Genomic DNA, 12,168 nt, shown 5'->3' with positions numbered 1-12,168 from the left:
GCTTATGTAATTTCATTCATCATCAAGTGCGCTTGTTAAGTGCGCTTGTTGGTGTTGTCAATCTGGCAACCTGCGTGTGCTTCAAGTCTGAGGAGGAGGGGGCTGGGTAAAAAAAAAAAAAACCCTCTCCAATATTTTGAATTTGGGACTGCAATACCTAGTTCAACCACTCGGTGTCAATCCTACATACAGCACCTTTAAAAAAAAGATTTAAATGAAGTGAGGCCAGATTTAGTTTTAGATTTATGAAAGATTAACATTTTATACAATTTGTTTGTATTTGTGTTATTTGCTTTTTTTACTTGTTTCTTGCCCTGAATATAGCCACGGTTGCTGGCATGGAGCTAAATTATAAGCAAGCAAACAAATATTACCGGAGCAAGTCTTGACCTTGTATCGCAAGAACAGTTGACACTTTCAGAACAACACTGTGTGCGATACTTGTGCTTTTGTCCTATGTTTGACCTGACGTTGCACTTTGCATCCAATGTGTGACTCCCTTAATAGTCTAGCAGAAACGAGGCTTTAATTCCTCTTCAGCTATTGCTGCTTTTTACTCTGTTTGAGCTCTAATTATTCAGTTGTTAAGTAGTTCATTTTTTCCATCATTTTTATTGTTTTATTATTTTTTTATGTTGTAACACGTCTGTTTAGGTTGATGGTCTGAAAATGCATTAGAGTGCTAGCTCTTATATGCCCCTGTCTCTATCAGACAGCCCAGAGTATTTTGACAGTCCTCTGATGGGTAATTGCAGTCTTTATCTGTTTGAGTTGCTCTGCTAATCGTTCTGCTCTCCCTCGTCTCTCTTTTTTTGTCCTCCTGTTTCAGAGAAATACTTTGATATGAAAAAAAACCAGTGTAAAGATGCCCTGGACATCTATAAGAAGTTTCTGTACAGGATGACCAAGCTGTCAGAGTTTCTTAAAGTGGCTGAGGTACCAGTGCAATGTGTCCACACACACACACACACATGCACACACACACACACAGTGTTTTGATACGACAGGTCTGAGATTAGACAGGCTGTTCAAGGATTCCTCCGCTCCCACAATTTCTCTCTCTCTCTCTCTCTCCATCCTACAATGCTCTGTCATTCATATTCACTAGACTGATGCATGCACGGATGCCATATATTTAGTGTTCTGGCACTGCAAAGCATTGCACAGTCCCCATGAAATGTGTCCATATACACATACATGTGCCTGTCCTGCCAAAAGTCATTTAGATGTCACTAAAGCCCCTTTCACACTGCGATTCTGGAAAATACACAGGTAATGTGTCCCGGCAATTGTTCCCGGGTCGCTAGATTTTGCCCCATTCACACTGCCAGTGATTTCCCGGAGTATGTGCATGCGTTCACACGCGTCCCGTAAAGACACGTGACATCAGGATGTGACGTGTAATGCACGAGTTGAAAATGTTAGACACGTTAACTTTCCCTTAAGCTGGCGACGATCTCAGCTTCAGCGCAGAAAGTGAGGAACTACTTAATCTCTGCTTCATTACAGTTTGCACATATTTTTTTTTGTAGCGAACGTTGATCTGCCTTCAAAACACCAGGTAAAAGAGTCAAACGATAACATGCGTCATCATTACGACGTGGCATTGGTTTTGGCTTTTGATCACACAAAGCTTGTTCCGGGACTGAACCCGGCAATGTTACTAGGTCCCCAACCCGGGATGTGTTTGCGTTTGACCAGAATGTGATCCGGCAATGTTCCGGCAATTTTCCGGGTCGAATGTGCAGTGTGAAAGGGGCTTAAGTTTCACCCTTTGTTTGAGTCGAGGTTGAACTGACCTCTGTTTTGGTTTCTCTGTAACAGCTCCTAACAATACTGCAATTGATAAAAAAAATTGAAATGAGCATAACATCAGACTGTTGGTTGAGGGTCTCATCGGGTACATTTGTACTCAAAGTACAACTGTTTAAGTTTATTAACTTGCTTATTACCTGACATACACTACCGTTCAGAAGTTTGGGGTTAGTAAGATTTAGTTTTTATTTTTTGAAAGAATTAATACTTTTATTCAGCAAAGATGCAATTTATCAAAAGTGACAGTAAATAGATTTATTGTAACGGTACCAAAAATTTCTATCTTCAAATTATTGCTATAAAAATCTATTTGATGTCAAATAAATGCTATTTTTTTTTTACTTTCTATATATAAATTGAACAGTTTTTCACAAAAAAAAAAAAACTAAGCTGTGCAACTGCTTTCAACACTGATAAAACAAAGTATTTCCTGAGCATCAAATCAGCATATTAGAATGATTTCTGAAGGATCATGTGACACTGAGGACTGGAGTAATGATGCTGAAAATTTATCTTTGCCATCACAGAAATAAAATACATTTCAAAATATATTAAAATAGAAAACCGTTATAATAATTTGGAAATATTTTTCACAATATCTTTTAAAAACAATAAAAAAATCTTACTGACCCCATATTTTTAAACGGTACTGTACATATATAAATTAACCCCCAGCAATCTCCACAATGATTAAAAACAATCTTAATTCAGTAATCATGAATGACTGGATAAGCTCCTGAAAATCCATGTAAAGTTATTGGTCCAAAGTGTGGGAACCCTGCAGAGAGAGTATACTCCACTAAGACTGCTTTATACAGTGTGGAATGAGCTGTTTCTCTCCTGTTATCCGTACTGTGGCCATTGATGGCTGTTGTTCCTACTGTGGATTCACGTGGCGCGAGACCTTTAAAGTCTCTCTCTCTCCTTCTGGCCCAAATGTAGATCTGTTTGGTGCTAATAGGACTCTCACTCCCTCCTCTCTCTCTGACACTGATGAATTCCCGTGCTGCCACCTTCTTTCTCTCACTTCCCCTCTCAGTTCATCCAGCCAGGCGTTAGACTGTCTGGTTTTATGTCCAGACTGACTCTTCTTCTCAGGGATTCGATTTGACAATGAGTCTCTGAGAACAATTTCCATCACCATGTGAGATTCTTGTCTAATTTTCTTTATTTACCCCCACCATTTAAAAGTCATCATTTGTAAAAATTGTTTTTGAATGTTAACCACACCTCACAGTCAGCCATGTGAAACATTATCAATGTCTGTGTTCGTGCCCACTGGTCCTCTGTGGCTCTCGGCATGCCACATCTATGTTATTTTTATTTCTTTCATTTTTAGTCACTGCATGAGGTAATAATCCTTTGTTTGTTCTTTTTCAAATTCCTCCCCCCTCCCTTCGTTTGTTTGTTTGTTTACCGTTTTTTTGTTTTGTTTTGTTTATGACACAGCAAGTTGGGATTGATCAGGGTGACATCCCAGATCTCACTCAGGTCAGTGTACATTTCATTTCCACTTTCTGTTTCTCCTCTACTTCCTGACTACGCTGCTGCTGTCGTCCATTGTACCACCGCTCTCTCCTTCCTTCGTTTCTCTCTGTGTTCCACCTGTCCTCGTCCTTCTTTCTGGTTGTCTTATGTGCTGTTTTTGTACCGTGCTCACTGTTTTTTGGACGTTCTGTCTCTCCTTTTTGGTTTAAAAAGTCAGACTTAATATTAATCGCTTCAAGACTTGTGGCTTGACAGACGTTACCAAACACTCCTCTCTCTGTTTAGTTTCCTCTCAAATGTGTGTTTAGTGATGATCACACTGTTTCAGTATGACTTTGTGGAGTTTCACTAGGCACAGTTCAAATTTGATGTCTTTGTTTGAGTTTTGACATTACAGAGTGGGGTTAACACACTATATTAAATGAGTTTATTCTCCTGCGGTAACACATTGTTTATTGTTCTTTTCAGACGACTAGAGGATCTTACCTTGTAGGTGGTGGGTTATATATGCACTGCTTGTATATGACATAACTCTGCTACTACTAGTGCTGGGTGATATATCAAATATTTACAACATATTCAATCATTTTTCATTGAAAATTAGCCAACATCATTTTTATTTGACCGTCCAATTTATTAGATACCTGTGCCAGTATTCCAGTTTTGCACTTAGTATACCGTAAGTGCAGAAATCTTTTAAAATTAAAAAAATGTTTTCTATTTAATTCAGGGGCATAGACCAATTAAAACTTAAATGTCTCATTGTACACAAAGATAAAACTGAAGAATGTTTATATGAAAAAATATGTGGGTAATTATTATAATTTAATAATATATTGTTGTATTGTTCCGTATAGTAGTACTGGAATGAAAGCAAAATTATTTGTTTTATTTACAAATAAATAATATAAATACAATATTATATTTAATTATATAACATGTAATAATCATGTAAATATCAATCTGTTCAATTAATAAAAAACATTCTTAAAAACATGTTTATTTATTTTTAACATTTTACTGTATTTTGAGTCTGATTCTTGGTTTAGTCAAAGTAATTATTCCTTAAATTGAAAGCCATTTTAGAGCAAAAACATACTTTATGTGTTGAAATCAAAAATCATCAAAAAGTAAATATTGAGGTAATTATTTTAGCTCTATCTCCCAGCCCTAGTTCCTTTCTGAATGCATCATCTGATTCATCCCTTTAAAACCAGGCTAAACTGATTGAATGTGGCCCAAAACTGCCTTCTTTTCTCTGTCACTTTGCAGGCATGGCTGTACATCGCTATTTCTGCTGATCTGAGACCAGATGTGAAGTTGTCTCTTTATAGTTTGATCAAAATCGTTAGCTCAGATCAGCATAAAAGCAAATCTCCGGCTGGGTTGCATGATGGCTTCATGCTTGCAAACCCCCTGACCATCAAAGTTGGAAAAGGTGGAGCTCTTGTGAGAGCTATATGATTTACCCAATGCCCTGTTTCTCCTTTACATGAGAAAACTGCCCTACGTTTGTAGGATTGTGATGAAGTATTCATGTAACCTCACTTTGTCCTTTGCGTAGCTGCACGCACATCTATAATGTAGTCATTTAATCAAAAGCCTGTTCGTGCCGTGTCTTCTCCAAGGAAATCAAATCAGACAGGAAGGAAGCAAATTAAAACTGTTACACTTTCATCTTTCTTTTTAATCTCACTTCTGTGGAAGTTTGGGGGGTGGGAATCTTTAGGCACTTCATGATCCGATCCAATTCCAAAACAATTCTTGAACTACATTTTTTTTCCTAATTAATTCTTCTTCTGTGCAAATACAACTTTACATTTTAACCAAAATTGGCCGAATATCTATCTATCTATCTATCTATCTATCTATCTATTTACCAATGTGCAGATTTAAAAAGAGATATATATATATATATATATATATATATATATATATAGATAGATAGATAGATAGATAGATAGATAGATATTCGGCCAATTTTGGTTAAAATGTAAAGTGTGGCCCAAAAACTATAGAACTTGACTAAAGAACTTTTGTAACTTAAATAATAGATAATAAAATAATAAATAATAATAAAATATTTTTTTTTAATTCCTTCTTATTTAAGTTACAAAAGTTCTTTAGTCAAGAGCAGTGTGAGATTTTCCTCTCGCTTTTGTTTGATTAATATGAATGGCAGACAGAACTACTATTGGACGGCTTCCTCTTTAAGACCGAAGTCTGGATCAGTTTCGTTTTCAGCTGTTTATTCTTAAGACCTAAATCACTGTGTTTGAGGATACTTGCAAAGACGGGGATTCTGATGCATCTAAGTGTTTATATAATCGTTCAAAGCCAATAAAGCGGCAAAAAATGCACTCTCCTCTCACACAGAAACAGAGACAGCGGATCCATATAGCTCTGTTGTTTGTTTCAACAACTTAAAAATCGGTTGTTTTAAAACTGCAGTGCTTAAAAATGCGTGTCCACGCTTACAGATGTAGTCCCTCGTTTAGGAATGAGCTCCTCGTTTTTCGTCCTAGCTGGTTGTTCTCCACCTGGTTCTGTCTCTGCTTCACGCCCCGTGGTAAACAATGTATAACCGTAAACAATGTATTTTGTGACACCACAAAATAAACAATAGAGCATAGTATGAAACGATAGAATCTTTATTTTGTACATCCGATATATATCGCCATATCGCACAGCCCTATGTGGAAGTAATAAATTTTCCCGCTTATCCGAAATGTTTGTTTTTAGTTCTATTTGAATTGCAGACTGCTGCATATTTGTTTTTTTTCCTCTTCTTTTGGCTTCTGTTTTCAGTTGAATGGATTAGACCCAATCTGCCCTCTCAGCGATGTGGAGAAATAGCCAACCTAGATCAGATCCAGACATGTTGGCCTATGCTCAGTCGAAGAGCTTTCCTTACCTTTAGTCCATAAGAGCAGTTTATACTGTGTTGTCTGTTCTGGAAACTTGGCACAAAGCACCTGCTCTTTTCACCAACCATGAGCTCTGAGCTTGTGCTAACATTTGCTCTCATTTGAATGAAGCAGCACGGGGTGTGTGTGCTCTTAGGTGTTAACATACACATCCCGTGTTTGCTGATGTGGGACCTGTGTTATGCTTCCTCTTGTAGTTGTTAAGATAATTCTTTTCAAAAGAAACAAATCCTATATCGGTATAAAGGGCTCAGAGGAAGGTTTTAGCTAGATTTGCGATTCAGCACCACAAATTCTTGCAGAAACCCCAAAGTACTAATTCCAAAAGCCAGTATAAAGAGTTTAATGTCATGGTCCGATAATGAGTTATATCAGTGACCTCATGAGTCTGTCATGCGTTTGAGGTTTGGATCTTCCAGTGTGCATGTCACTTCCTCTCTTTCGAATTCGTAATCTTCCTCTCTCTTGTTTTCTGTGCTTGTTTATCCTTTGCCTGTATGCCTCTTACTAAAAGCTTAAAGCATGCTCCTGTTATTATTTGCTGAAACTCAGGTGAATCGAGTGGGTGAGCGTGTAAGTGTGTTTAACCGTGTGAGTGTGTACTCTTTAAACTGGATCTGTATGTTTTTGACCCTTCTCTTTTTCCTGCAGGCTCCCAGCAGTCTCTTGGAGGCTCTTGAGCAGCACCTGGCCTCTCTGGAGGGAAAGAAAACCAAGGAGCTCTCCGCCGACAACAGGTACGAAATCCTACAGTTCTAAAAAATCCAGCATCATACTGTAAAACACTGTTTGGGCAAACATCTGTGAAAACATGAAACCAAAACATTCATGAATTCAAAAAATTCACTAAGACATTCTAAAATAAATCCTTATAAATTGAGTAGTTTATTTCAAGTCTTCTGAAAAACATGATCGGTTAACATGATAAACAATTTTAATTTAGGCTTTTATTCACATACAAGTATTGATCAATGCATCTTACATAGAGCTCATCAGATATTGTATACACAGCCAATGCTCAACCAGTGAGGTCTGTTCTCACATGTCCAGCAAGCAAGGTAGTTGATCTTCCATGTTTGCCATATTTATCCGTGAATGGACAAATCCCATTCCGCATTTCCATCAGCAGGGGAAATGTAATGGCGCTGAACAGATATACCAAGAAAAATATTTTATTTTTCTTTGTTTTATTCATTTTAATCTTTTTGTTTGTCTTTGTATTTTTGTCACAGCGTTTTTGCATTCCAAATTCCAAATGAAAACATTTTAACACAAAAAACATTGATCTGTGAATTCCAACATTCACTGACATTTGTGTGTATACATTACCTTTATATTATGTAAAATAAAATACCTTTTATTAAGCTAATGAATCTCATTCATCTCATGTGTGTACATCTTTTTTTTTTTTTACATCAACCTTTTTTTTATTGCTTTGAAGATAAGACAGAATATGTAGTCAAATGCAAGTTCCTGTATATGCTGTATAAACAGCACTTTACATCACAAGCCATATGTTGAAGCACTTGATACAGCAACAACAAACCTTTAACAAGAGATTTATATATATATATATAGCCACATACTGCAAGATATGACACTTTTTTTGGCTTGTGTAGAGTGCTAAATTAATCAGGTCCTAAATCAAGAACTGATAGGGAACTCACACTTCTGTGCGTATCTGTTTTTTTTTCTCTGTAGAGCCAACACTCTGTCCAATGCGGTGTCGTCTCTCTCCAACACGGGCATGTCCTTCTCCTTCTCGTCCAGCAGGATGGACGAGAAAGAGAAACAACAGGCCCTGGAGGAGGAGCAAGCCCGTCTGCAAGCTCTCAAGGTGGGTTACAACTAATCCCATTATTTTCTGTGAATGTTCAAATTGCCAGTTAAGTTTTAAGTGTGGACAGGAATTGATGTTGGCTGGTTCTATGTAGAGAATAAAGGGTGCATACAGTAAAGGCATATCCCAGCTCCATCCAGAGAAGTTTGTTGCAACTGAGATTTGGCAGAATTTAAGCTGCTGTTCTGGGAACATTTTGTTCTACACATACAAGTGTATGTGTGTTTACACAATACGCCCTTGTACCTTCAACGATTAGCCTGCAGCTGTAAGTGGTCAGCGGGGTTAATCAAACCTCTCTGTCCCCATCAGGATGTACTGTCATACCTAGTGGGACACAAATACTCACACCAACACACAGATGCAAACTGAATGACAGGAACGTCATTGGTGTGGACTGTATCCCCAGATGCACCACAGCTCTATATCTGAATAGTTCAAACATTCAAAGCAATTTCAAGTCCAACATCAAAGTATTTACACAGCCCATGTTCGGATAAGTTTGTGTGAAATTGAATTGGTGTTTCTTTGTGATTGTTGTGTTCTCAACACTCCACAGTGTTTTAGAGTGCTATCACTTTCTTTTTCTGTTTTTTTCTTCTCACATTTTCGTGTTGTTGCAAAGGCATAAAACCTTGCCATGTCGCAACCTACTTCCTCTCTCTTTAGAAACTAGAATCTAGGGCTGCATGGTTTAAAGAAAGAACTTGAATTGTGATTTTTCTGATTAGAAATTAAAATCTAAAGTATGATTTATAGAGGAAAAAAAAAGTTTTAGGTTTGCTTGTTTATAGGGTTGCGCAATTTGGCCCAAAATGTTGTGTTTTATCTATCAGTATGATGATGATGATGATGATGATGATGATGATGATGATAATAATAATAATAATAATAATAATAATAATAATGTACACATTTAATAATATAATAATTATATCTAAACATTATTATACACAATAATAATTATTGTTCTTGTTGTTATTCTAAATAAGTATCTTATTTATCTTTATTTAATTATCTTATTGCTAAATAAAAATGATAAAACAAGAAAAGTTACTACTGTAATATTTCACTGTAAAGGAGAAAATAGAAAAAATATAACTTTACAGTACAACTGTAAAATTTAAATGACTAATATTTATGCCCATCTTGATTCATTTTCAGATGTTAATCCATCAAGCTTTTATTTTGGCAGAAATCAATCGGTTTAACTGCTTTTCTTTACAAGTTTGGGAAGATGGTTGACACATGTTGTACTCCCAAATGGATGTTCTAAATCAGGGGTCTCCAACCCTGCTCCTGGAGAGCTACTGTCCTGCAGATTTTAGCTCCAACCCCAATCAAACACACCTGAAGCAGCTAATCAAGGTGTTCAGGGCTACTTGATAATTACAGACAGGTGTGTTGGAGCAGGGTTGGAACTGAAGTCTGCAGGATGGTAGCTCTCCAGGAGCAGGGTTGGAGATCCCTGTTCTAAATGACTTAAACTCAGAGCAAATGTAGAGAGAAGGTTGTGTGGAGCAGTTTTTGCTGTGACCAGTGTCACAGGATCATGAGCTGCTCACATGTAAAAAGAACACAGTAAACGGTATTGGTCAAAGTGCCTAGTGGCCAGACTTGACTTTGGATTTTGGTTGGTCTGATGTCAAATAGTTGTGCTCTAGTAAGTTGCTTAGCTTGAAATAACTCTACATGCTGGCGATTTATTGACTTTTCTTGTTCTTTTTGTATGGTTGGTCTAAGCTGATCGAGTAGTTGATGTTTTTGAGTTGTTGCTCGTTTCTGTCAAAGGAAGTGTGACCTGTGAGATCTTTGACTTCAGCCATCTTTTCTACTGTACAAATACACACACACACACACACACACACACACACTAGATCTGAGCTGTAGCTGACTGGCACTTCAGCTGCCTGAGTGGCTCTAATCTGTCTGATTTCACAGAGCAGAAGGAAATAGTCTCTACAGTGACCATCGCGGTAGGAATGAGCCGAGCAGCCCAGTCTTTAAATGCTTTGTTCTCTCTAAATGTTTTCTCCCTGTGCTTTGTGATTGTATAGAACCAGCGTCTGAAGGAGATCAGCATACAGACCCCCTCTGCCTCTCCCAGCACACAGTCTATGGGTAGTGCCAACAACCACACTGCGGGCATGGACCTGTTCACCAACACCACAAGCCCACCTTCAACAAACAGGTCACTAACATGCTTGTAACATAACTGCAGTACATATTATATATAAAAAAACTCACTGAAGACAAGTAAACATTCAGCATTTAAGTAAGAATAAGAATGAAAGTAATAGAACAAGTAAATAACAAATGCTACATACATCATATAAAGTAATCAAATGTATAAAACAGTGCTTATTCTTCACTGTGTAAATTAAATATATATATTTTCTTATTAATGTTACATTAATGCCCAGATCCAATATACTGTTACACGTTTTCTTTCTCAGCTGTATGCTTTAGCACAAGAGCCAAATTACTGTATACGAAGATACTTGCAAATACAGGTGTTTTGACACAAGTGTGTGTATTTACCCGTTCAAGCCCTATAAAGGGGCAAAAATAACTGTTAAATACTCCCGCGCACTATAAGCACCGTCCTCATGTGCACGTGCCTCTCTGACAGCACTATTTATAGTGAAAGGACTTCTCTTTTGCTGCTGATTATATTTTAACGGCTTAAAATAAATAGTTTTAAACTGCTTAAAAACGCATGCAAATGATGCTGTACATTTTTGTGACTGTGTAGCACAGCAATGTCATGTAAACGTGTAACTGAGGAAAAAAAACTGTAGTTCAAAATTCCCTACCGGTTGACAAATTTCTACCGGTATATCGCCCACCCCTATGTACAGTAATACAAAGCTCAGTAAATATATGCTATACAATATGGTCCGAAGCCTGAGATTTTGGGATTCAAATTCAAAAAGGCTTATGACAGACAAATGAAGAGATATTTAAGATTCTGTATACTTCTTAGTGGCTTGTGACATTCATAATATGAACTTACAAAAGTCACATCTTTCAAGTACATGCAAAAACATGTTTTATAACTTGATCACATTCAAAAATATAGATTGTCAAAGATGCTTATTCATAAATAGATTGACACTTTAAATATTATATTTATTTAGATATTAGTATCAGTGTTTCAACATCTTATATGCTGTACAATACTGCAAAGTAAAAATGTTTTAAATAATTGAATAGATGTCTGGTAGTCATCTAAACTTATTTGATGTATTTGACAACTGTTGGCATCATGAATCTCATGGTTGTTGTGGCAGTTGCCTTGCTGATGATGCAACTCCCACAAGGGGTTGATTGTTGTAAGAAGTGAGCGGATGAATCTTTTCACCCAGTCTGGCTTTTAACATTTTTTTGAGGTATTTGTCCTTTTTTTGACTCGTGAAATTGTCATTGAATTGCCATTGGTGAGAATGAAAAAGCCTTTGTACCATCTTTAAGAACTCCAATGATTTAAAAAGACCAATCCAGTGCTGTGCAGTAAGCTCACTAGTATCTCTTAATGGAGACTGCATGATACTTTTTAGATGAAAGAACTGAGCCTCTCTGCTTCAGATTCCTTTTCATACCCTTCAAAGCCTTTACAGAACACACAAAGACTGAAAAACAGCATATTTAGACTGAGCTATACACTATGTGTGAGAGAGGAGGGAGTACTAGAAAGGCTAGCGTCTACAGAAAAAGGACAGACACGTCAATACCTGCTGCTGTTTCGATTCACTCACTTTCTCCAGTGAGTTGATGAAGCCTCTTGGCCTGGTGGTGCAACATCTTGAAAACGATGAAAATCACAGTCCAGCTGCTTTTCACTAAGTTCTACCAGACATTGTATAATTATCTAGTTTCTAATTTCTCAAACTGGGTGGTGATAAGTGTTCTGTGTACTAGGGCTGTGCAATTAATCTCTTCCGATTTTCATGCGCATCTTGTCAGTAAAGCCACAGACGAAAAGCCTTCGGTTATGAACGCGATATTGCCTAGCTTGTCAGTGAACTATGGCTCTGTGTAGTAAATGTCGCTCCATTTGAGAGTACGTGATGGAGATTTACTACTAATCACGGAACC

At 37.2% G+C, this 12,168-nt stretch overlaps 1 protein-coding gene across 8 annotated transcripts in view; it reads left to right on the top strand.

Annotated features, from left to right (window-relative positions):
• The window catches only part of si:ch211-200p22.4 (phosphatidylinositol-binding clathrin assembly protein), a 54,643-nt gene that overhangs the window by 30,265 nt on the left and 12,210 nt on the right, over positions 1-12,168 (top strand). For 4 of the 8 annotated variants that reach the window (XM_042727333.1, XM_042727338.1, XM_042727335.1 and 1 more), the window contains exons 7-12: positions 830-936; positions 3,265-3,306; positions 3,772-3,792; positions 6,882-6,967; positions 7,932-8,067; positions 10,128-10,261. In XM_042727333.1, coding sequence (XP_042583267.1) covers positions 830-936; positions 3,265-3,306; positions 3,772-3,792; positions 6,882-6,967; positions 7,932-8,067; positions 10,128-10,261 — 526 coding nt within the window. The remainder of the gene's footprint in view (positions 1-829; positions 937-3,264; positions 3,307-3,771; positions 3,793-6,881; positions 6,968-7,931; positions 8,068-10,127; positions 10,262-12,168) is intronic. The other 4 variants (XM_042727334.1, XM_042727340.1, XM_042727336.1 and 1 more) reach the window with 3 other exon arrangements.

Source organism: Cyprinus carpio, chromosome B7 (genome assembly GCF_018340385.1).
Source record: "Cyprinus carpio isolate SPL01 chromosome B7, ASM1834038v1, whole genome shotgun sequence".
NCBI classification, from domain to species: Eukaryota; Metazoa; Chordata; class Actinopteri; order Cypriniformes; family Cyprinidae; genus Cyprinus; species Cyprinus carpio.
This window is presented reverse-complemented; position numbering and strand designations above follow the sequence as displayed.